General features: G+C 42.7%; 1 protein-coding gene across 1 annotated transcript in view; it reads left to right on the forward strand.

Moving 5' to 3' along the window:
- Window positions 1-4580: 4580 nt before the first annotated feature.
- Window positions 4581-23778, forward strand: part of EMILIN1 (elastin microfibril interfacer 1) — a 119925-nt gene continuing 100727 nt past the window's right edge. The window contains exon 1 of the mRNA XM_033936752.1: window positions 4581-5256. Within this exon, the coding sequence (XP_033792643.1) occupies window positions 5069-5256 (188 nt within the window). The 5' untranslated portion in view covers window positions 4581-5068. The remainder of the gene's footprint in view (window positions 5257-23778) is intronic.

Here is a 23778-nt window from a genome sequence, read left to right on the forward strand (position 1 = left end):
ATGCTTACCAGCGCCTAAATAAAAGGCACTGGCATCATGCCTACATAGGCGCTTTACGGTGCTGAATGCAACTAGGGGTGTGGCTAATGCTGAAAGTGGCAATAGATGCCATAAAGATCCTAAGTAGTTGCAATTCACAATGTATATATATATATATATATATAGGTGCCAGAAATGTAGGCCCCGAAAACCCTGGCCTACATTAACAGAGGCGTGATTCTCTATAGGATGCCGTCACGTGATTGACAAGTGCCTTATAGAGAATCCGAGCCTTAGGGCTCAATTCCATATAGGTCATCTAAAAATATCAGCGCTGACTAGCGCAGTGCTAAGCGTAATTCTATAATAGGCACACTGTATAGAATTAGCGCTGCCTTTGTGGCATTAGGCGTCGCTAGGTGTCCTAACTTTAGGCGCAAGAAAAGCAGCAAAGATGACCTGTGGTGCTCAATTTCTTTATTACGTCGATTAAGACTCAACACACATGTGTTTCGGCCACAGTAGCCTGCTTCAGGAGTCTGAATCTTGACCTCAGAAAAGAAATTAATGCCACCTATATTATTGGCCTTCTTACTATTGTTCTTTGAATAAAATGATAAAAATAAAAATCATTACGCGTGTCTCTATCTAGTCGATATGTCAGCCGCTAGAACTACAAAAGCAGGGTTTTCTTGGCCTAAATGCCCACGCCTAAGTCAGGCGCACTTTGGCCCATATTCCATAATCATGCGCATAACTCAAAAACACCCACGATCCGCTCCCTAACCAAGCCTACTTTTAGATAGGCACTTTAGACAAGGCGCCTAACTTTTTTAGAATTGCGCCTACTAAGTTGTACGCCTAACATTCAATTGACTTTAATTAACATCACTTATGACAGTGGTCTCAAACACGCGGCCCGGGGGCCACATGCGGCCCACCAGGTACTATTTTGAGGCCCTCGGTATGTTTATCATAATCATAAAAGTAAAATATAACAGTTTCTTGATCATATGTCTCTTTAGCTATAAATGACAATATTATTATTAAGACTTGGTCAAAAGGAAAGATTTATAAACTAAAAAGAGTTTACCTAATGCAAAATTGTCATTTCTTTAATAAGACATTAACTATTTTTTTCTGCGGCCCTCCAAGTACCTACAAATCCAAAATGAGGCCCCGCAAAGAGTTTGAGTTTGAGACCGCTGACTTATGAGGTGTTAAGTGCCAATTATCGGGCATCCATTTAGCCTCTTAATTAATTAAATTAGGCGCGCTAATGTAGGTACCTACCTTTAGGTGCACTTTATAGAATTTGGTGGTTATTGAACTGATGACACCAAATGGGTCAATGTAAAAGGGAAAAGAAAACCGAACCCACCTCTAATCTGGAGCGTCACATAAAGTCAATATCATTGTGTTGTATGAAAGCACTATTTTTTATTTCTGTCTGATGCTGTGCCCCCTAATATTTTACAAAGTCACATGGGCATCTACATGTCATTATAAACTAGGCTCAAAATAGGCATGTGAGGGAGTGAGTGGAAAGGGAGGGTTTCCTTAAGGACCCTCCTTCACTGAGATTGGAACTGAGCTACCTTCAAGCAGGGAATTCATAGCCTGTCTGGGCAGGAGCCCCAGGCTCAAGCAGTGAGCATTAAATGAAAAGTCCTCTGGCAGAACAGAGCAGAGAGCTCCCAGAAAGAGGTAGCAATCTTCCCTGGGTGTTCCATACTGGAGTTGAGGGACAGGGAAGCAGAGTGGCCTTGCAACAGACACCTGCATCATCCAGCTGTAAGCAGCAGAAGTTTACTCCAGGTGGAGGCAAGGTTTACCTGGAATCTTGTGAGCCATTAACCTTGAGGCCAAGCTAGAAGCACGCCTGAGTATGTTTAATGTGGAGCCTGTCAGGGACAGGACGATAGGAAGACTCCAGGAAATTAGAGAGACTTAAAAAAAAAAAAAAAAAAAAAATCTAGTCTGTAAGCTAAATAGGCTTGCATACATAAAAATACAATAACAGTGTTTGTATTTTGCTTCCATCCTTTTGCCTGGCTGTATTTCTGAGGGTTACAAACCCGGCCACAGTTCCATAATACCACCAAAGCACCTATTTGACTTTCATACTTAGGCAACCTGCTTATGCGAGTACTTGAAAAATATTAGTGCGGATAAAGCCGCTGTGATTCCTAGCAGACAATTATGAGGTATAAGAAACAATATGGTATGGTATGGTATATTAACCAAACAAGAGAGCTAACCCTGATTCCTCCACAAAAGGAAAACCGACCAAAGCAAAGACGACTTGTGGAGAGTTGATGTCCAAGATGGTATGTGAAAAGCATTAAAAATGTACTTGCAGATACTGTATAAGTATTTTTGACTCCTATTGACCAGGTGTGAATTTCATTTGACTTCCTGCAGGTGAATGCACAGTGACCCTATGCCACCCACTAAACCACCAATCACAGCAAGGGCATGCTCAACATTCCTGCTCCATTCTTCCAATAGAAGAGAAACAGGAGAAGAACAAAACATTCTATAGAGAACAGAAATAGCAAAAAAAGCAGAGACTGCCAGTCTCTCAAATGAGAGGCAGGTTTTTGAACGGATGCTGAGTTTACTCACATTGAAAATTAAGGACCCTTGATGCAAGCGCTCCAGCAATACAATCAGTAACCTGAGTGTGGCTCCAGTGACATCATTATTTCTCTGGCTGTCTCCATTCCTCAGATAACCATGTCTAGTTATGAATAAACCTGTACACATGTATGTATCCCGTCACCATCCTTATACAAAGTTGAAAAACTCTGTAACTCAAGTAATCCAGTTCTAACATCATTTGCAGATTATGAATTGAAAGCTATGCACAAAGGATCTAAGGTCAGAAAGATGGAGAGATTTTAGTCTGCCCACTAGACTAGAATAAACTGGAACAAGGGAACTTTTACAAAGGACAAGATGCAAAAATAGTCATTTCTGAGCAAATTACAGGGTGTACCTTCCTAAGATAGCAGAGTTTTAAACCTGGTATTATTTTGTTCAGTTTGTCCACAATGCTGTCTCGACCAAATGTTGGAAGCCAGTCTACAGAGTGATCTAACCTTCCACAGATTAGTTCTTTCTCGGAGCCAGGAACAAGTGAACCCATAACTGATTCTATTTACAACGTTAACACCCTCTGCAGAGTGCCTGGGTGCCAGGAGAGGTTACAGAGAGGCCAGGTTACTCAGTTCCAGGCTGGGGATTCTGAGATAGTCCTGGATTTTTGACCACCTCATCCTGGTGCATTATGGGACTTGCTACATTGCTTTCAATGGCCATGATCAGGCACCATGAAGCCCATACTGCAATGGGATGTTAGTTCCAAACCAGGACTGGCTAAAAAGTCTCCAGCCTGGAACTGGGTAACTTAGCATCAATGAGATTATAAAGTTATTTTTCAGACTTTACTAGTTCTCCCTCATACTCATAACTGTTATCATATAAAAATGAAAAAAATAAAAAGAGCCCCCCCCACACACACATTTCAGCTGCAGCATTTCTATTTTATTTTCCAAGGAGTGTGTCAGAGCGAGGACAGATGTAAAACTGCTGTGCTGGAGTTTTTAGAACAGTCCAAAGGGAATTTTAAAAATTGCTATAGGAATGGAAAAATTAGTTGTTTATGTTTAAACTTTTAATTTATACAAGCAAAATGCATTTAAAAAAATAAAATCTTACATTTTTCAGTTTTAACAGTTGGAAAAATGAGGCTAATGAAACCAAATTAGGGAGAGCCCCCGCCCTTGTTAAAGCCGCAGTAACGGCTTTAACGTGCGCGACTTTTCATCAAGCGCTAATCCCCGTGCTAGCCGGAAAACTACCGCCTGCTCAAGAGGAGGCAGTAGCGGCTAGCGCAGCCAGCGGTTTAGCGCGCGCTATTACGTGCGTTAAACCACTAATGTGCCTTCGTAAAAGGAGCCCTTAATTTCTCAGTAGCCCTTTGTACAGGAGTTTGCAATTGAGTTTTGGGTTTCTAGTACAGTGCCTTTCACTCCACAATTTTTTTTTTTTTTTTTTTCCATTTTAGAATATTCCTTTTCCTCCACCATTCACTGGGCTTAACAAGAAGCAGATGTGAGGCGAGGGCCGGCAGGGAGCTGGGGCTATGGAGGACAACCAGCGCGAGGGAGGGTGGACATAAGATCCCTGCAGGAAAGTGGAGAGGATGGAAGGCTCAAAATCCCAGACACGTGCAGACACTTTTCACTTAAGAAAGAATGAGACTAAGGAGAAAAATCTAAGTCACAATTATTGAGAGTACAACGGAGGCCAAAAGGACTAAAAATAAGACATAACAGGCAGCAAACTAGGAAAAAAATTAGCAGTGAGTAGAAAGTACAGCATTTTGTGCAGCTGGAGTGTGTAATTGGGCAGGAAAAGCCAAAAGCTGGGAGGGTTATCTGTGCTGTCACTGAAGGTACCTCCTTTTTCCTTTCCTCTTCTGAATGTATTACACAGGGACTGATCTTTTTTTTTTTTTTTTTAATAAACCCTTCATCTCTCTAATTCCCTTTAGTGGGTGTTTTTAGCTGAGAGTAGGCTGTCCAAAGAGGTTTTAAGAAAAGGGGAAGGGAAAGAGATCGAGAGACTGAAAGGCACAACTAGATCGGAGCTGGCTGGGGAGTTTTGCAAGGAAGGAGCAGAAAAATCAACTAAAAAAAATATTATATTTTGTCATCTCCACAGAGGATACAGATGGATTAACTGTACAAAGACATTCACACTGGAAGAGAAGAAAAGCTTAAGGAAAAATCAATACCAAGTTTCAATTATTTCCCCATACTTATGTGTTTAAATATAGGTGTTCAGTTTTGTTTTGTTTTAAAGGTAACTGGCGTAGGGGACAACCATCTGGTGTTCGCTCTGATGAGTGAGTGAGCAAGCACTCTTTTTGGAGACTGTGGAAGGAGAAAGGGAGACTGCAGACTCTTTGAAGCTGACCACTGGGTGCCCACTTGGATAGTTCCTGGCCCTTTTCTATCTTTTTGTTTGGAAGGATTTGGACCCCCTTGGCTCCCTGTTGCCTCCAGCCCCCTGAACTGAGATGGCTGCTGCATCCTGCTATTTTTGTATGCTTGGATTTATTTGCTGCTTCTTTGGGGGCATTTGGGCTGTGAATTACCCCCAGAGGTACAGTCTGTATACTGGAGGGGTGGCGCCTCAGAACCAGGTGCAGACTTCACAAGGGATATCCCAGGCCCAGAGTGGATTTAGGGCGGCCAGCCGGCACAGGTAAGCTCCCTGTAGGCATTCTCGGGGGGGGGGGGGGGGGGAGTTGCAATTCAGCTGTGGCTGTCAGTGGTACTGGAATGCTGTGCTTCAAGCAACCGCAGGCTTTCATTTCAGGAGTTCTAAATCACCATCGCTGGGGACTGATGGCCACATTGGCTTTATCATTTTCCCCATCAAAATGTAGGCAGTCTATTTCTTGTGCTTTATAGTGATGCTGTGATTATTCTAGGAGAATATTCTGTTGCCACAGAAAGGACAGGCAGAGGCATAACGCAAAAGGACAAGTTTAGGATATACAGTATTTTCTAAAAGATATAAATAAATGCTACAATGGCATAAAAATTAGACATATATGCTTAATCTTGATATAATAATTATTCAGTAGAAAACAGATAAATGCTTCAAAGCAAGGGTTATGGGGGGACCACTAAGTTTTGATAAGTATTTATACTAAACTTAATTAAATAAATAAAAAATACTTGACTTATGAGGAGGTGGGTGTGTAAAGCTCATGGCAATGAGAGGATAACTGAGCCTTGAGTGACACTTCTGAAATCATGTTTAAAGATCGTAAGAACCTGTTGAATACTATAATATATTTCTAAAAACTTGCTGTTCTACTATCCTGGGAATAAGTGGTTAGTATAGTCAAAAGGCATTGGATAAATTTGATACCAGAGAAATGGTACCCCCCCCCCCAAAAAAAAAAAAAAAAATTATGGCTGTTCCCTTTATATGCTGGTACACCAATCTTCTGTGCCACATTTTAATATTTTCCCCTAGGCTGTGGCTCCTAAGTATATTTGCATGACTATTATTTATCTTGCTGTATATACAGTGTAAATCTTGAGACAAGTCAATGGAAAGCCACAAAGTTGCCAGTGGATGCCCATAGGACCCTGGCAAGTAAAGAATGAAAAACCACTGGAGGACGATGATACAGGAGGATCAGTGTGACATATCCAGGAATGCTCTGGTGCGCTTCTTAGATGCTTCTGTGCTGGTGTTCTAGGAAGGGCTGGCAGCAGAACCTGCTGATCGAAGCACAGAGGAGACTCAAATTCTAACCTGCCTGAGCAGTGGCGTAGTAAGGAAGGGAAGGTGGGTGGGAAGGTGGGTGGGATGGCCCTGGGTGCCATCTTGGTGGGGGCGTTGGCACCTGTCCTCCTCTCCACTCCTTCCTGACCCCCCGTGCCACGCACCCATGCCCCTTCCCTCATACCTCTAATTTTCCTGAAGTGAGTAGTATCACGAACTTGCTGCCCACATCGGTGTCGGCTGTCTCTGATATCACTTCCTGCGCCTAGGAAGTGATGTCAGAGGGAGAGCCGACGGTACGGGCAGCAAGTTTGTAATGCTGCAAGTGCTGGGATAATCAAAGAGGTACGGGTGAAGGGAAGGGGGTGTATGTGCCGCAAGGGTGATCAGGAAGGAATTGGGGGGGGGGGGGGGGGAGAAGAGGGAGGGGAGGGACGCCACCACCCTCACTACGCCACTATGCCTAAGTCTTTACGTCAGGTGCAATCTCTAGTAGTATTCAAATCCAAGCTAAAAGCCCACTTTTTTTTTGATGCAGCTTTCAGTTCCTAACTCCCACTCACCATAAAATTACCTATGCCCATCCTATCATTCTCTGCAAGAAACTCCCCTCCCCCTACCCCCTCTAATATGTCCTGTTTGTCTGTCTGTCTGTCCAAATTAGATTTGTAAGTTGTTCTGAGCAGGGACCGTCTGTTGCATGTGCTGCGTATGCTTTTCAGTGCTATAGAAATGATAAATAGTGGTAGTAACCTGCCATCCAGTTCTTGAAGGTTGCTCCTCCGCCATTCTCCTAGTCCTTCTTCAGTAAATAGCTGTTTGCAACCCATTATTTTAGAAATCTATGTTAGGAATTTAGACTGGCTTTGATTCTGCACTGTTATGTTTACCTTTGTGTAATGATAATAGCTGATCGCAACCCGCCCCAAACTCTTCTTGGTGAGGATTTGACAGGATATAAGATTACAAATAACACATTTTTTCCATAGATATGTTTCCTTATGAATAAAACCTGTACTTTTAATTTGCTCCTGAGCAAGCTGTGAGCTGAGAAGGCTTATCACCATACTATTTGCTTTCTACTTAGCTTCCTGTCTATGTAAATAATAAACCACATACATATATAGGTGTCTTGGGAGCTTATCTAGTGAGTTATTGTAATGAGGGGACAGTCCCTTCCAGATCCTTTTCTGTTCAGTTCTTTAATCACCCTGAAGCGGAATCTTTACTGTAATAATGAAGCACCAGTTGGGAAAAGCAGTGCAGAGGCCTCTTGGATTACCGAACACATGAAACCCATTGCAGATGGGGAAGTTACTAAGTTGTGGTAAAATTTCCCTTTTTATCTCTGCTTAGTTTACCGCTCAGCACCACAGATTAGGGACTACCACAGTAAATGAATAATGCAGCGTATGCTCGGACTCAGGAGCATCAGACCACTGGCACCCAGCCTAATGCTTCTAGGAAACCATCAAAAAGGGACAAGAGCTGTTTAAATATCAGTCGTGGACTCCTTTTTCCCTCCCCTCAGTACAGACCCTTCCCACTCCTCAAAGGTTCTTTCCAAATCCTTTGTACAAGGCCCCTCCCCCAAACACTTGACCTCCTGTCAGTTACCCCTGTCAATGACCCCCCCACAAGCCCTATAGCCCCCACTGAGCCTATCTAAACCAATCTCTAGTGATCTAGTGGAGTGGGATAGGATTGATTTCTAGTTGCTCCTACCCTGCAAGACTCTGGGTACAAGCTCTGGTAGTAGTCTTGCAGTATTACAACTAGGAGTTAAGCTGCCATGTAAGGGCTACTACTATTTATCATTTCTTTATCACTGAAAGGCTACAGTAGACGGTTCCTGCTCTAAAGAGCTTATATTCTAATTTGGACAGACAGGGCACCTCAGGAATGGCAGCAGGGCTGGATTAACCAATAGGCCCAGTAGGCACGTGCCTAGGGCCCGAAATGGTCAGGAGGGCCTGATGAAGGAGGGCATCAACTTTTTTTTTTCCCAAACGGCGATGGGCCCCTCCAGCATCGATCGGCAACGTGGGCCCCCCCTCCAATCGGCAATGTGGGCCCCCCCTTGGTCAGCAACGTGGCCCCCCCATCATCGACGGAAAGTAAGATAAGCAAGCAACGTGGGTAAGAAAGGCAATGGGAGCTGTAATTTTGCAAGTGGTGTTTCTTGCCCAAAGCTTCCCTCTGATGCAGCTTCCTGTTTCCGCCTGGGCTCATCAGAGGGAAGCTCTGGGCAAGCAGCACCGCTTGCAAAATTACAGTTCCCGTTGCCTTTCTTACCCACGTTGTCTGCTTGTCTTACTTTCCGTTGATGGGGGGGGGGGGGGGGCCCGCGTACTTGTGTGCCTAGGGGCCCTCGACGAATTAATCCTGCCCTGGTTGGCAGCAGTTAGTGGAAGTTAAAAGTTGAAAGCAGTTTCAAGGACTCAAATCTGATGTTATTTTTCCATAAATAGCACAGCTTTTAGAGTTCAATTCAAGCTTGCTTTATTTGATTTGAAAAATGTTGAGGTGTGTTGGGTGCATCTAATTATGCAGTTCACAGTGACCTATACTAACATGCGTTATGGCAAAATAACATGTGATTTTGCTGTTCAACAAATATTAGGCGGGAAATATATTTGTTTAACTCAGGAAAGTAGCTACCTCCGTTAATTTCTTTTTTGAGTCATAATTTTATTTTATTATTCTTTTAGTACTTACGGTATATACGACTTATAGCCTGAGTGGTTTACATTCAGGTACTCAAGCATTTTCCCCTATCTGTCCTGATGGGCTCACACTCTCTCTAACATACCTGGGGCAATGGGGAATTAAGTGACCTGCCCAGGGTCACAAGTAATAGCATGGGATTTGAACCTACAACCTCAGGGTGCTGAGGCTGTAGCTCTAACCACTATACCACAGTTACCAACTAGCCAGTGCTACAAATGTCCTAAACAGAAAGCTTTATATTAGAAGCAAATGCATTTTGATTCTGCTATTTCTTGTTTGGACACAGATGAATGAAGAAGCTGTTCTCTTGATATACAGGATTTCCTAGTGCTGCAAATTTTTTCTTCTATAAGCCTTGAAGTTCTCTATAAGGGGCTTTGGTGTTTCAGTGAGTCTTGCAAAATGTACACGATGTGGATGACTCGCTCTGGACAGAGAAAGCCATTAATAAATGTGGGAAGGTTGAGCCGTTATGTTTGTTTTTTCAGCTTAACTTATTTCTATGTTAATAGCCATTGTATAAACTCCACTGCTTTAGTATCTACTGGAAACCATTCAGGTCTCATAAAATAGCAACAATCATTTAGTATTCACCAAAAGATTGCCAGCAGGGCAAGGGGTTGCAAACCCAAACCTTCATTCCACAGCCGTTTCATTGTACTGGACAGTCAGCTCAGCATTTTGCAACTGTCTGTTGGATGTGAATTGTAATGAATCAGATTTCTTTTGGAAATCAATAAATGCATGTGGTCTGTGAGATACACAATCTGAAACGAACGTTTCTTTGACCATGAATAAACTTTTGCATTTCTTCTGCTTAATGTCAGCGTTTCTTAATTTTTGCCCTGTCTCTTAAGAGTCAGACCAATGGTCCATCTAACTCAGTCTCCTTTTTCCAACAATGGCCAATCCAGGTCACAGAACGAGGCAGAAGCCCAAATAGTTGCAACATTCCATTACACCGACCCCAGAGCAAGCAGTGGCTTCCCCCATAGCTGTTTCAATAGCAGACCATGCACTTTTTCTCCTGAAACCTTTTTTAAACCCAGCTATGATAACCACTGTAACCACATCCTCTAGCAATGAGTTCCAGAGCAAAACTAAAAATATTTCCTCCTATTTGCTTTAAAAGTATTCCCATGTAATTTCATTGAGTGTCTCCTGGTTTTTGTACTTTTTGACAAGGTGAAAAATCGATTCACTCATTCACTCAGCACCACAGTAAATTAATAATGCAACGTATGCTCGGACTCAGGAGCATCAGACCACTGGCACCCAGCTTGATGCTTCTAGGAAACCATCAAAAAGGGACCAAAGCTGTTTAAATATCAATCGTGGACTCCTTTTTCCCTCAGTACAGACTCTCCCCAAACAGACCCTCACCACTCCTCAAAGGTTCTTTCCAAATCCTTTGTATAAGGCCCCTCCCCCAAACACTTGACTTCCTGTCAGTTACCCCCCTCAAAGACCCCCTAAGCCCTGTACTGCAATTACTGCAATTATTACTCATACCCGTTCTACACCATTCAGGATTGTGTAGACCTCAGGGTTTTGTGAAAGGAGGTACTTCTTTTCCAAATGTATTTATTTGCTGTACGGATGGTGCATCTTGTTTGCCTGTGTTCCAGCTCCATGTTGGCACTGGCCCAGAGGAACTCCCCTGAGCATATGAACAGCAGATGCTAAACTCGATGCAGCTGAGGAGTGACAGATTTCCCTATGAAAGGCGATTCAGTTCCATAAGTGGCAGGTCTGTGAGTGAAGTTGGTGCTTGTGATCACTCCAAAAACTGAGAAAATTCCTTCTCTGTGTCTGGGGAGAGATAATTTGTGTTGAGTTCTGCTCCTCCACTCATTCTGAAAAACTGACGCCAATGCTCTGCTTTTTGGATAGGAGATCCCTGCATAGATCTCTCATAATACACTGGTAGAATGTGATGATATTTGCAGGCAGGATTTGATTTCAGTACACTGCAAACCTCTGGCAAAAGAAGAATGAGAATCTGCTCTAGAGAAGGACTGTCAGTTCAGTTCAGAGGCGGCTGGGGGGAAATATGATTGAAGTCTACAAAATCCTGAGTGGAGTAGAACGGGTACAAGTGGATCGATTTTTCACTCTGTCAAAAATTACAAAGACTAGGGGGACACTCGAGGAAGTTACAGGGAAATACTTTTAAAACCAATAGGAGGAAATATTTTTCCACTCGGAGAATAGTTAAGCTCCAGAACGCATTGTCAGAAGTTGTGGTTTTAAGAAGGGTTTGGACAATTTTCAGGAGGAAAAGTCCATAGTCTGTTTTGAGAAAGATATGGGGGAAGCCACTGCTTGTCCTGGATTGGTAGCATGGAATATTGCTACTTCTTGGGTTATGGTCAGGTACTACTGACCTGAATTGGCCACCGTGAGAATGGGCTACTGGCTTAATGGACCATTGGTCTGACCCAGTAAGGCTATTCTTATGTTCTTATGGTTCTCAACCCAGTCTTGAGACACACTCAGCCAATAAACATTTCCATGTATCTGCAATGAATACGCATGAAAGAGATTTGTATGCATTGCCTCAATTTTATAGCAATCTATCTGATACGTATTCATTCTAGATATCCTGATACCAAGCTGGTGGTTGTGTCCTGTGGACTTGTAAATACCTATGTGGCATAAATATGCATAGGGCGAGTCTCTTTCTATTGAGAGGAAACTCCAGAGTGGGAGGGCATGGGATGAAATTAAAAGGTGAAAGGCTCAGGAAAGGCCCACCTCCCTCCTGCCACCTGGTGCTCCCCCCACTGCGCTGAAAAATATAGCTGGAGGGATGCCTGGTTCCTCCTGTCATCGGGTCCCTCCTTCCCCAGCGATTGGCTGGCCTGTAGCTTCCTCTCTGATGTCAGAATTGATGGGGGAAGGCTTGTGGGCTGTCTATTGTGCAGTCGCTGTATGTGCCTGGCCTGGCCCTGTTGCTGCGGCGGGAAAGCAGGGAGAAATCTGCAGCAGTGGTGGTGTAGGGGGGGAGGCAGGGAGAGAAAAAGAAAGAGAGAAAAAGTTGGGGGAGTGTGATGGCGCAGTGGCGTACCAAGGGGGGGGGGGCGGGGGGGGGGGGAGGTCCGCCCCGGGTACCAAGCCCTGAGGGGGTGCTCCCGGTCCGGTCCAGTTACCCCCCCCTGCGCCGGGTGTCGCGTCTGGAAACAGCCTGCAGCAAGATCGCGATGCCAGAGATCTTTGCCTGCTTCGACTGTTTCCTCCGCCACGGTCCTGCCCCTCCTCTGATGTCAGAGGAGGGGCGGGACCGCGGCGGAGGAAACAGCCGAAGCAGGCAAAAATCTCTGGCATCGCGCGATCTTGTTGCAGGCTGTTTCCCCAGGGCAGTAGCGTACCAAGGGGGGCGAGGGGGAGGTCCATCCCGGGTGCCGCCTTAGGGGGGGGTGCACAGCTGGCCCGGTCCCTATCGCGCTCCTACCCTCCCAGCGAAAGCAGCATCGGCGCCATTATCGAAAAAGGTAATGGCGCCAGGCCTTGGAGCACCAAGGCAGACCGCTTCTCCCCCCTCCCAGCCGAAACCCCGCTGACCATCCTATCTCTCTCCCCCCCCAAGTGAACCTTTCTGACCCTCCCAGCGAAAGCAGCAAACCTCCCTCCAGTAGCGTCGGCTTTATCCTCCCTCTGCCGCATCACTGATGACGTCATCAGTAACGCGGCAGAGGGAGGAGAAAGCCGCGAAGGAGGTTTGCTGCTCTCGCTGGGAAGGTCGGAAAGGTTCACGGGGGGGGGAGATAGGAGGGTCAGCGGGGGTTCGGCTGGGAGGGGGGAGAAGCGGACTGCCTCGGTGCTCCATTACCTTCTTCGGGCAGCAGCAGCGTTTACAATTCGCTGCTGTTGCCGGCTTCAGGCCTTGTTCTCTGCCGGGTCCTGCCTACTTCCAGTTTTCATGAAGACAGGACCCGACAGAGAGGAAGGCCTGAAGCGGGCAACATCAGTGAATTGTGAATGCTGCTGCTGCCCGATGAAGTTCAGGACATCGGGGAAGGAGCAGGGAGAAATCGGCTGCTGGCTTGGGGGTGAGGGTAGGGAAAGAATCGTGGAAGTGGAGAAATCGGCACGATGGCTTTGTGCAGGCTAGGGGGAGAGAGAAAGAAAGGAAAAAATAAAGAGGGGGGGCCAGGGGGAGAGAGAAAGAAAGGCAGAAATAAAGAGGGGGACCAAGGGGAGAGAAAGAAAGGCAGAAATAAAGAGGGGGTCAAGGGGGAGAGAAAGAAAGGCAGAAAGAAAGAGGAGGGCCAGGGGGAGAGAGAAAGAAAGGAAGAAAAAAAGAGGGGGACCAAGGGGAGAGAAAGAAAGGCAGAAATAAAGAGGGGGGTCAAGGGGGAGAGAAAGAAAGGCAGAAAGAAAGAGGGGGGCCAGGAGGAGAGAGAAAGAAAGGCAGAAATAAAGAGGGGAGCCAGGGGGAGAGAGAAAGAAGAAGGATCAGAAGAAGGACCAGAGACTCATGAAATCACCAGACAAAAAAGTAGGAAAAATGATTTTATTTTCAACTTAGTGATCAAAATGTGTCCGTTTTGAAAATTTATATCTGCTGTCTATATTTTGCACTATGGCCCCCTTTTACTAAACCGCAATAGAGTTTTTTAGCGCAGGGAGCCTATGAGCGTCGAGAGCAGCATGGGGCATTCAGCGCAGCTCCCTACGCTAAAAACCGCTATCGCAGTTTAGTAAAAAGGGAGGGGGAATATTTGTCTATTTTTGTATAGTTGTTACTGAGGTGACATTGCATAAAGTCATCTGCCTTGACCTCTTTGAAAACCCGCGGAATATAAATGATAATTAACATTTTCTCTGCGTACAGCGTGCTTTGTGTTTTTAAAATTTTATTGTTGGTAGATCATTTTGACTTGGCCACAAAGGTAAGGGGGAGGGAGGGAGGGAGGGGAACTGCTGAAAGACATCTAATAATCCTTGCAGGCTTGACTGCAGGGAATTATTTTTGTAAAATCATGTTTTGTTATGTGACTGGCATTATCTAGACTTTAATTTCTATGAATGAATAGAATGAAAATGATATAAAATTACTTGCTTGTTTTTATGTGCGTGCGCTGAAGGAAAGTGGAGAGAGAGTGGGCTGAGGATGCTGAAGGGAAATGGGGAAGAGAGTGGGGAGAAGACGCTGATTTATAAATTGACAATTGTACAGAATATTGTTTCTTTTTATACTTTAATATAAACAATTCAAGGCTTGTGTGGATGGAATCAGGTGGTTTGCGGGGATGGGGACCGAGCTTACGGGGATTAGTCCAATAAAATTGTATTTTTTTATATCTCATTATTTGTTTTATTTTTATTTGTTAATTTATAAAGTGGTGATTGTTATGTATCAGTTTTTTCAAATTTACATCTACTGTCTTTATATTTTGCACTGTATTAGAGGACATGTGTTACTGTTTTTTGTGGTGTTGCATTGTATCCAGGGTCTGGTTTCTTGGCGGATCAGTTTAACTTTTGTCTACATATTTCTATTTTTAGTTTGTGATTATTCCATTTTGGGCGAGGGTGTATCTCTGTTCTGTGTGTATGAAAAAGACATAGTTTTCAGTTGGCATTGACTACAGGACCAATTGACTGTGCGGGATCTGGCTTGTTTAGTTTTACAATGTATGTGTTGGTGTTCTAGTGCTCACTGCAGTGTTTAAGATGCAGCCTTTTCCTAGGTACACTCTTGTGGTGCGATATGTAGATTGGTACTAAAAATCATATTTTTCATATAGATGGGGGGGGTGTCAAAAAATGATGGGCCCTGGGTGCCACATACCCTAAGTACGCCACTGCCTGCAACTACTCCATATGTACTTCTAATGTCATGACAATTTAGACATAATTTATGTTTTGTTATGTTTGGAATAATGGTTACATATATGAGGTTCAATAAAAGAAAATTTTCACTGCCTGTTTCTATTCTGACCATTTATTCCATTTCATGGTTATTGCAAAAAAAAAAAAAAAAAAAAATTTTTACATGGGGGGGGGTGTCAAAAAATGATGGGCCCCGGGTGCCACATACCCTAGGTACGCCACTGTGATGGCGGTGGCTTGGGGGGTCAGGGAGAGAGAAAGAAAGGCAGAAAGAAAGAATGGGGATCATGGAAAGAGAGAAGGGGGACAGGGAGAGAGAAAGAAAGACATAAAGAAAGGAGGCAGAAAGAAAGGGGGGGCAGGGAGAGAGAAAGAAAGACAGAAAGAAAGGATGCACAGTCAGAAGGAAGTGCAAGGTAGGAAAAATGATTTTATTTTCAATTTAGTGATCAAAATGTGTCAGTTTTGAGAATTTATATCTGCTGTCTATATTTTGCACTATATTTGTCTATTTTTCTATAGTTGTTACTGCGGTGATATTGCATATTTTAAAGTCATCTGTCTTGACCTCTTTGAAAAACCCCGAATATAAATGATAATTAACATTTTCTCTGCATAAAGAGTGCTTTGTGTTTTTTTAATTTTATGGTTACCACTAAGAATTAATAAGATATAGTGTGTACATGAAAAATGAATGGAAAAAATTGGGGGTGGGGCTAGGGCGGGATTAGGGCAGGACTGAAAATTAATAGATGTCCCATTTTGAGGAAAAAAAATAAATGGTCATGTTATCCATGCTGCAACCAAATATTCAAATGCTTTCCAACAAAAAGCAGACATGCCAAAATCATTAAAAGATTAGTTCACTTTACAATTAACAAATGGTTTTTTTGTTTTTTTTTTAATCATTAAGTACACGAGATCTAACAATTACATATTAGGGTGAATATACAACACCAGAAAAAAATATAAGATAGCACTGGATGAAAATAGACAGACCAAGACAAAGAAAACCACAAAGAAGAGAAAGAAGATGAGATCAGTAAGTGCTACAAAACATCAGGGTGAACTAAACACAGATGTTTATAATTATAATTATTACTGCAGCTGCTGGGGAGAGTGTAGAATTGGCAAAAAACTGGAAACTCAGGGTCTCAATAGCCATGCCCACTAAACTTACTTTAACAATGTCCCAGTTTTCAGTTCAGGAAATGTGGTAATTATGCCTGAGAAAGTTTGGCTAGCTGGTCTACAGGCTACAAATGTGGCACATAGTAGAGACTATATACTCTTATGATCACAGCTATAGTTCAAATAGAATTATTCTTCATTAACTTTGATTTTTAAACTCTTGTTAATTATTATATAAATTATTTGTGAAGTGCTCAGACCAAGAAACCCATAAAATAGTGATGTCACTACAATGAGGTTTTCAAGGGGACCATCATTGCCTTCACAAGTCCCCGGCCCTCCCTATATCTATCTACTTGATGTAACCAACAATTTATGTTGTCCTATTACAGGGAGCTGTCAACGATTTTGCTTCTCATTGGTGACATTTAACTAAACAGCTAAGTATGTGAAAAAGAAAATGAAAATAAAAAGTAAAAGTGCTTATCTAAAATGTAGTGTTGCTCATTATTTCATTGTCTGATTGGAGTGCCGTCCCTCCGACCCGGATTTCGCTACTTCTTCAGGGAGGAACACTAAAAAAAGATCAGACAAACACTATGTTAACGTGTTAACTAAAAATGAAAATAAAAATAAGAATAAAAATCTTGATGATAACCCTACCATGTGACTCTAGGTCTAAACTTTTTAAGGCTTTATTAAAAGACTTTAAGAACCCTTTCTACCGATTCTTGTAAATTTTATATATTCAATTTTTACCTGGTGACGGCTCACTTGAGGCTTGAACAGACCAAGCGGACGAAACGTCTGAACCTATCTGTTGCTTAAACGTTATTTATATTGGCGAAACGGAAATGGAGAGACACCCAGCTACCGGAAGTAGACTCAACATTGAATGGATACTATCTGATGATCTAAATTGCCAGCCAATCAATATCTAAATTCAAACCATTAGGCTCCAAAGTGTGCCAATTGTATATTATACGTTGTTCTTTCTGTATTAGAGATTTTGATATATCCCCATCGGTTTTTCTTGTTTGAATCAATACTGTGTATTTTAAATCTTGAAGTGTGTGTGAGTATTCGGTCCAATGTGAAACCAGGGGAGCAGTGACCCGGTTTGTTCTAATGTTACTTAAATGTTCTGTGATACGTGTTTTAATTTTGCGGATCGTTTGGCCAATGTATATCTTTTTACATGGGCATTGTATATAATATACTACTCCCCTGGATTCACAATTGGTACCGCTGTTAAGAATAAATTTTTTCTTAGAAGTTGGAATATTCACGTGATTGACGTCCAAAATATGATTACATGTTCGACATTTTCCACAAGGTTTATGTGGAAATTTTGTTTCCATATTCTGGTTAAATTGACTATGTTTAAGCATTTCGCCCAAATTAGAAGCACGTGAATATGCAAATTTTGGTTTATTATTGAGTGACGGGTGATATTGTAGTATTGTCCAATGCTTTAATATTATATGTTTTATTGCCGTACTGTTATGTGTGTGAGGCATTACACATACCATGTCTTGTTGTTTTTGTTTAGTTTGTTCTTTAAGCATTAACCATGGACGATAGCAGTTTTTAGCTCTCTTCCACGCTCTTTTGACGATTTTCCCAGGATACCCTCTTTGTATGAATTTATTATACATTTGGTTAGCTTCTTTATCGAAATCAGATTCCTCCGAGCAGATCCTTCGAATACGAAGGAACTGCCCGGTAGGAATACTGTTTCTCAAAGTCTTAGGGTGAAAACTCTGATACTGTAACAGAGTGTTACGATCTGATTTTTTCTTATAAAGAGTAGTGGAGAAAACTTGTTGATGTTTATTAATCTGTATATCTAAAAATGAAATTTGATGCTTATTGTATGTATAGGTGAATGCTATATTAGGATCCTTGTGATTTAGTTCATCCATAAAAATTTTTAAAGTTGTTTCTCCACCTCTCCATACAAAGAATATATCATCTATAAAACGTTTCCAACAGGAAACTAGATGGAAATAAGATGATGTGTAAACATGTGATTCCTCAAACTGAGTCATATATAGACACGCTAATGTGGGTGCAACCGTGGCTCCCATTGCAACTCCCTTGATTTGGAGATAGAATTCATTTTCAAATTTGAAATAATTATTGTGAATGACCAGTTTAGCAAATTCTTTCAAAAGATTCTCTTTAGAGGGAGAATAATTCATCTTTAGATATACAGATTAATAAACATCAACAAGTTTTCTCCACTACTCTTTATAAGAAAAAATCAGATCGTAACACTCTGTTACAGTATCAGAGTTTTCACCCTAAGACTTTGAGAAACAGTATTCCTACCGGGCAGTTCCTTCGTATTCGAAGGATCTGCTCGGAGGAATCTGATTTCGATAAAGAAGCTAACCAAATGTATAATAAATTCATACAAAGAGGGTATCCTGGGAAAATCGTCAAAAGAGCGTGGAAGAGAGCTAAAAACTGCTATCGTCCATGGTTAATGCTTAAAGAACAAACTAAACAAAAACAACAAGACATGGTATGTGTAATGCCTCACACACATAACAGTACGGCAATAAAACATATAATATTAAAGCATTGGACAATACTACAATATCACCCGTCACTCAATAATAAACCAAAATTTGCATATTCACGTGCTTCTAATTTGGGCGAAATGCTTAAACATAGTCAATTTAACCAGAATATGGAAACAAAATTTCCACATAAACCTTGTGGAAAATGTCGAACATGTAATCATATTTTGGACGTCAATCACGTGAATATTCCAACTTCTAAGAAAAAATTTATTCTTAACAGCGGTACCAATTGTGAATCCAGGGGAGTAGTATATTATATACAATGCCCATGTAAAAAGATATACATTGGCCAAACGATCCGCAAAATTAAAACACGTATCACAGAACATTTAAGTAACATTAGAACAAACCGGGTCACTGCTCCCCTGGTTTCACATTGGACCGAATACTCACACACACTTCAAGATTTAAAATACACAGTATTGATTCAAACAAGAAAAACCGATGGGGATATATCAAAATCTCTAATACAGAAAGAACAACGTATAATATACAATTGGCACACTTTGGAGCCTAATGGTTTGAATTTAGATATTGATTGGCTGGCAATTTAGATCATCAGATAGTATCCATTCAATGTTGAGTCTACTTCCGGTAGCTGGGTGTCTCTCCATTTCCGTTTTGCCAATATAAATAACGTTTAAGCAACAGATAGGTTCAGACGTTTCGTCCGCTTGGTCTGTTCAAGCCTCAAGTGAGCCGTCACCAGGTAAAAATTGAATATATAAAATTTACAAGAATCGGTAGAAAGGGTTCTTAAAGCCTTTTAATAAAGCCTTAAAAAGTTTAGACCTAGAGTCACATGGTAGGGTTATCATCAAGATTTTTATTCTTATTTTTATTTTCATTTTTAGTTAACACGTTAACATAGTGTTTGTCTGATCTTTTTTTAGTGTTCCTCCCTGAAGAAGTAGCGAAATCCGGGTCAGAGGGACGGCACTCCAATCAGACAATGAAATAATGAGCAACACTACATTTTAGATAAGCACTTTTACTTTTTATTTTCATTTTCTTTTTCACATACTTAGCTGTTTAGTTAAATGTCACCAATGAGAAGCAAAATCGTTGACAGCTCCCTGTAATAGGACAACATAAATTGTTGGTTACATCAAGTAGATAGATATAGGGAGGGCCGGGGACTTGTGAAGGCAATGATGGTCCCCTTGAAAACCTCATTGTAGTGACATCACTATTTTATGGGTTTCTTGGTCTGAGCACTTCACAAATAATTTATATAATAATTAACAAGAGTTTAAAAATCAAAGTTAATGAAGAATAATTCTATTTGAACTATAGCTGTGATCATAAGAGTATATAGTTATAAGTGTCACAGATTACTGAGTAAATTATCTCTCTATTTGGTAGTTGACATAGTAGAGACTGACATGGGGACAAATTTTCTCCATCCCTTCAGGAACTCAGTTTCCCCCTCCCGCGAATTTTGTCCCTGTCCCTGTCCCATTCCTTTAAGCTCTGCCTTAACCGCACAAACCTCAGACTCTTATGATTTTAAAGTGTTTGAGGCTTGTGCAGATGAGGCCGGAGCATGCAGGAATGGGGCAGAGACAAGAAAAGAACTCGCGGGGAACAATTTGTCCCTGTGCCATTTTCTAGCACAAAGCTACAACGGGGATTGTGTAGCATTATTCAGAGTTTCAGAAAAGACATTTAAAAAGGGACCAAAAGCAGGGTAGATGCGCATCAGAATTTAAAGGGTCTGGCCGTTTAACTTTGGCTTCCTATGAAAATAGACCAAGGGTGGGACTTAAACAGGGGAGGCAACAAAGGCACAGGGCAGGGACAGCTAGCGTAAATCCTGGATATTCTGCCCCTTCTATCTTCCCCACCAAATAAATCAGCTCCCTGCTTAGGGTCTGATTTCCGCCCCCTGAATCATCAAAAGGTCCTGTAATTTCTCTTCCTGATCCCCAGCAACACAGTAATGTCAGCCTGTCCCCCCCCACCCCAATTCTGACCCACAAAGCAGATTCTCTAGGTTAGGGTTACTAGATTTGTTGAAGCAAAAAAGAGGACTTGTGACCCCGCCCTGCCCAGTTCTGCTCCAGCCCCGCCCCACACAAACCTGATCTCATCTTCCCTGAGCTTGGGGCTCACACCTCCGAGCAAGCGTAGATACAATGCAATGTCACACACATTAGCGTGATATTATCGCATCGCATCCGCACATGCTCAGAGGCCTTCCAAATGCTGCCCCGAGCTCTTGTCAAAGCCAGGGCCTTCCAAAACCCAGGCAAACTGCTTTTTTCTAAAAAAAAAAAAATCCTCCTTGAAACACAGACAGTCCTTTAAAAAAAGGACATCCGGTAACCCTACTCTTATGTCCCCTAATCCTCTCTCCTCACAAAGAAGTGGAACCTCCTTTCAACCCCAAACAGATCCTCCATGTTTTCTTAGTTCTCAGCCCCCCTGAGCAGATCTTCCTTGGCCCTGCATTCCTCCTTACCTCTGCCACCTGTTTGGAAATTGTACTTAGAATTTAGAAGATTCTTATCACCACCAAAAAGAGAGATATAAGAACCCTTTTGCAAACACTAGAACTCGCTGCTGAATGACCTAGTTTTCAGGTGCTTTTGGAATAGTTGGAAGGAGCCCAGATTCCGTAGTGGGGTAGTAAGGTTATTCCAAAGCCCAGTGATTCTGAAGAAGAGAGATTTCCCTAATTTTCCCAGATAGAGGATACCATTCTGCTTGGGGGTTAATTGTCAAAGAACCACTTAATGGCAACAAAGCTGACTAGATTATAGCCAGATAAACAGATTTGGGATAAATTTTCAGTCTAACTGGGTAGATTGTGGATGACTACATGGCTGGCAAAAGCTGTGTGTTATTAACAACAGGAGAGCACAGGCATTTAAGGGAGGGGCCACATCCCTGCTGCATGAGGGCACAGCAGAAGGAGCAGGGTTTTAACAACATTAGGAGTTTCCATGCAAATCCCCCCTCTCTTCTGTTGCTACCATCATTGCTTCTGTCATTGCTACTGCTGTTCCTCCAGATCTGAGCTGGCAATCAAAGAAACATCGGTAACTAGCTGTGGGGATCCTTTGAGCCCACGTGGTTGTTAAGGACCTGCTGTAACCACCCCTCTGAATCGGAGGGGATGGAACTAGCAGGGATTTCATGAGCTCATGCTTTCATGGGCTTCTTTGATTAATGCTGCAGACCCAGAGGTACAACAATGACAGTAGCAGCAGCAGCAACAGAGGGGAGGGAGAGAGGCTTCAGAGAAAATGCTGTACAGGGCAATGAGAGAGAGTGGGAACATGCTGGACCAGGGGGAGGGGAGAGAGAAGGACTGATGTTGGATAGATGGTTAGGAGGGGAGTGAGGAGAGCAATGTTTTGCTGGGAGGGGAAAATAGAGGGAGTGATGCTAGACAAGTGAGTAGGTGACAGGGCGGGGCTACGCATCTTCTTTTTTTTTTAAGGACAAAACCTGGTAATCCTATCCAGGCCCATCCCACCTGACAGGACAATCCAGGGCTGAAGCTTATTCGCTCCCTCACCAGACAAGAATCCTGCTGGGCTTTTCCACAGCCACAAGACTGGACATTCCTTTCTATCCTTCTTCATTATGGGTGCAGTTTCTCTCACCCACCTCTGGCCTGCTCCGCTAGTGGGGGTTTACCTTCTCCTTCCCCTGGAGCTTTTCCCTCACCCTCTTCTCTTTCAGCAGAGATTTCTTTATTTCAGCAGTCCCTGCTTATTGTTCCAGGTAGGATACCCCCCTTATCTCCATGGGTCCTGGTGAGGGGTCGGACAATCAAAGACCTTGTGCTCCAAATGACAACCCCTTTTATTCCAGTACTCCTCCTTCCCCCAATGACATCAACCTATCACAATATGCCTGGTACTGAGAGAGTTTATGTTGCTGTTACTGAGGTTACACTAGAATCAGAAATGTTTTTGCATTGTAAATTCTATAAGAAAATGCCATAGCTCCAGCAATTGTTGGGGGAGAGACTGGGCAGTGAGCAGGGTTTCTGTGAAGATAGGGTTACCGGACATCCGGGAAAACCCGGACATGTCCTCTGTTTTAGAGGACTATCTGAATTCCCAGAAGGACTTTCCAAAATCCGGTAGTTTGAGTTTTGGAAAGCACTGACCTCCGGCTGCGGCTGGAGGGCCTCTCAACATGCACGGGTGATGTCACACGCATCCACGCATACTTGGAGGCCCTACAGACATGGCCCGGAGCTTGGAGAAGAAGATGCTTTGTGTGGGCAGTGCTGGGAGCATAATGGGACGGGGCTGGGGGCAGAACTGATCAGGGTCATATGTCCGGGTTTCTACATCAGAAAATCTGGTAACCCTATGTGATGACAGAATATATGTTTGAATTTCACACCATATGGAAAGCATGCATGTGTTGGGGAACTGTGGCTTAATGTAGGTTGATGAGGGCAGTTCTATTCCACTCCCTACGTCCAATGGTGCCTGCAGGTGCTAAAGCCTGCACAGGTGCCATCACTGCAGTTATTTTGGGGCGAGAGGAAATAGAGCTATTTCCCATGCAAGCAGGAGACTGTAATTCAGACAGGGATGTGGTGGTAGTGGTGGTGGGGGACTTACCTCCTGAGAAAGAATAGCAGTATTGGGGGAGGGGAAGAATGGAGAGAGAGAATGAGGGAGAAGGGCATCGATTTATAGGTTACAAAGTGGCACCAGAAACCCTAACATCAACTCTGGGTGATTGTTTACTGAAAGCTTCTATACCGCTACTAATGATTAGGGAGTCAATTCAGAACGGCTTACAAGAGCTTCAGTAAAGCTGTTACAATACAGAGTTAGTATTTTCTGAGATGGTTTTTGATACAGACATAATTAGACCATAATCAATCATTCTACTTACTCTATATGCACATTTTATACCATAATCAATCTACCTGCTTATATTTACATATATAATTAGTATCGTGTACTTTGTTCCTACTAATCCTACTTAATTGCACATATAGTACCTTTATCTTGTTCTGTGTTCATCTAGGATTTACGAATTTCCTGAAAAACTAGTTATCTGTGTTTCGTCTATCCTCTGCAATTCTGGGTTTCTCTACGGTGTTCATCCTATCATGTTCCTAGTGGGGACTTGCCAGCTATCTCCTCTATGTTGTATTATTAGCTAAAGTAGTCTGTGAAGAGGATGGTCTTTATCGCTTTCTTGAACTTTCCGG

Source organism: Geotrypetes seraphini, chromosome 3 (genome assembly GCF_902459505.1).
Source record: "Geotrypetes seraphini chromosome 3, aGeoSer1.1, whole genome shotgun sequence".
NCBI lineage: Eukaryota > Metazoa > Chordata > Amphibia > Gymnophiona > Dermophiidae > Geotrypetes > Geotrypetes seraphini.